At 53.9% G+C, this 1,779-nt stretch overlaps 1 protein-coding gene across 1 annotated transcript in view; it reads left to right on the top strand.

Moving 5' to 3' along the window:
* Positions 1-714: 714 nt before the first annotated feature.
* Positions 715-1,779, top strand: part of LOC105310582 (protein CLEC16A-like) — a gene marked incomplete at its 3' end in the record, with an annotated part of 6,659 nt that continues 5,594 nt past the window's right edge. Inside the window, exon 1 of the mRNA XM_023526778.1 lies at positions 715-929. Within this exon, the coding sequence (XP_023382546.1) occupies positions 809-929 (121 nt within the window). The remainder of the gene's footprint in view (positions 930-1,779) is intronic.

Raw genomic sequence — 1,779 nt, forward strand, 5'->3', positions numbered from 1 at the left:
TTTGCCTCTTAGACACAGAGCCACTCTATGGGGTTCATGGTATTTGCACCTTTCTGTGGTAACCCCGCCCCAGCGTGGTGCCCGCTGCCGCCCATGTACGTGTTGAGTGGTGGGCCCAGCCCTGTGAGTTTGGTGTTAAGACCTTGAGGTGAGATTGTTGGGTATGACTGTCGTTTTCTTCCGGTCTGATCTCTCTTTCTCTAGGTCTGTGACCCCTGCCGTTGTGGCATATGTCTCATACGGGGGTGGCCTCCGATGGCACCCAGACCTGGTGTGAAATGGGAGGGAAGCTCACTGTGCGAAAGTTAACCCTTTTTCCATTCCCGTTCTGTTATCTCTGCTTTTGTCCAGGAGCGTGTCACCGTTTGGGACTAGGGCGGCTTCAGCAGCTTTTAAGTCACCTGCCAAGCTCCCTTTTTTAGCACAGACAGAGCAGGCCTCAGGCCCAGTAAGCAGCCCGTCAACAGTCTGGCTAAAATGTAAAAACATCGTTTGGTTTTCTTTTTCCTTTTTTCTTTTTTTTTAAATTACAGTTACTCTCAATATTACAGCAATGCCGATCTGCCACTTACAAATAGTGATAGAAAATTTCTATTTTAATATATTTACCTAAATGTCATTTACAGAAAACCCTGAGGTGGAGGTTAGGTTCTAGTACAGACACACCCAGCCACGGCAGAACCACGAGGATGGACCGAGGCTGGCTGAGAGCCGGGAAGCCCTGTCCTGTCGAGCCTTTCAGGATGAGGACGGCTCTCGAGAAGGTGGCCGCCCTGACTTCCAGCTTGCCCCTTTCTCCGTTCCAGGCATGGATCCTGAAAAACTAGAGCGAATCCAGCTCCCAGTGCCCAGTGCGGCCGAGAAGACCACCTACAACCACCTACTGGCCGAAAGACTCATCAGGATCATGAACAACGCTGCCCAGCCAGGTGCCCGGGGCGTGTTGGCTGTTTGCAGGGGTGGTGGAGTTTACAGGGTCCAGCTCCCCACACGAGGCACTAGGAGCCGTGGGCTCTAGATCTGCCCATCCGGGGATCCTGGAAGATCTCGACCACTCTCTCTGCCACCCATACCAGCGTCCTGGGCCACCCACACCCTCCTGTCCTGCCACGTCTTCATCTCCAGTCTCCTCTCTTTCCCACCCACTGCAGTGTTTGTGCCAGGCCTTGTCTTTCTTCCCCTTCCATACCCAGCCCTTCTTTTGCCAGTTTTGCCCAATGTCTGTGGCCCTCCTCTCGGAGGGGGTCGGGTGATTTTGATAATACAAGATGTGTGCAGTGCCTGGCATTGTCAGCCTAGCTCTGAGGTTTTAGCCAAAACCGATCTACAGCCACAGCAAGGGCTAGAAATAGCAGGTAGAATGACCTAGCACAGTGGTTCTCAAATAGGGCCGCTTTGCCTCCCAAGGGACATTTGGCAATGTCTGGAGACATTTTCGGTCATCACAACTTGGGGAGGCGATGCACATGGCATCTGGTAGATAGAGACCAGGGATGCTGCTGAACATCCCACAATGCACAGGACAGCCCCACAACAAAGGATTATCTGGCCCAAAAAGTCAACAGTGCCGAGGTCGAGGAAACCTTGTTTGCAAGGCAGGTTCTCTGCAAAGGCAGGAAGAGAGGCCGTCAGGGTGTGAGTGAGCACTCGGGAAGAGAAGGGGCCTGACAGACGCAGCTTGGTGGAGGGCGAATGGCTGAGCTGAGCCATCAGGAGCAATCCAGGGGATGGGGCCAGGTCAGGCCCGGGTCAGGCCCAGGAGAAGGGTGAGGTGGGGCC

Source organism: Pteropus vampyrus, unplaced genomic scaffold (genome assembly GCF_000151845.1).
Source record: "Pteropus vampyrus isolate Shadow unplaced genomic scaffold, Pvam_2.0 Scaffold6595, whole genome shotgun sequence".
In the NCBI taxonomy this organism is placed as follows: domain Eukaryota; kingdom Metazoa; phylum Chordata; class Mammalia; order Chiroptera; family Pteropodidae; genus Pteropus; species Pteropus vampyrus.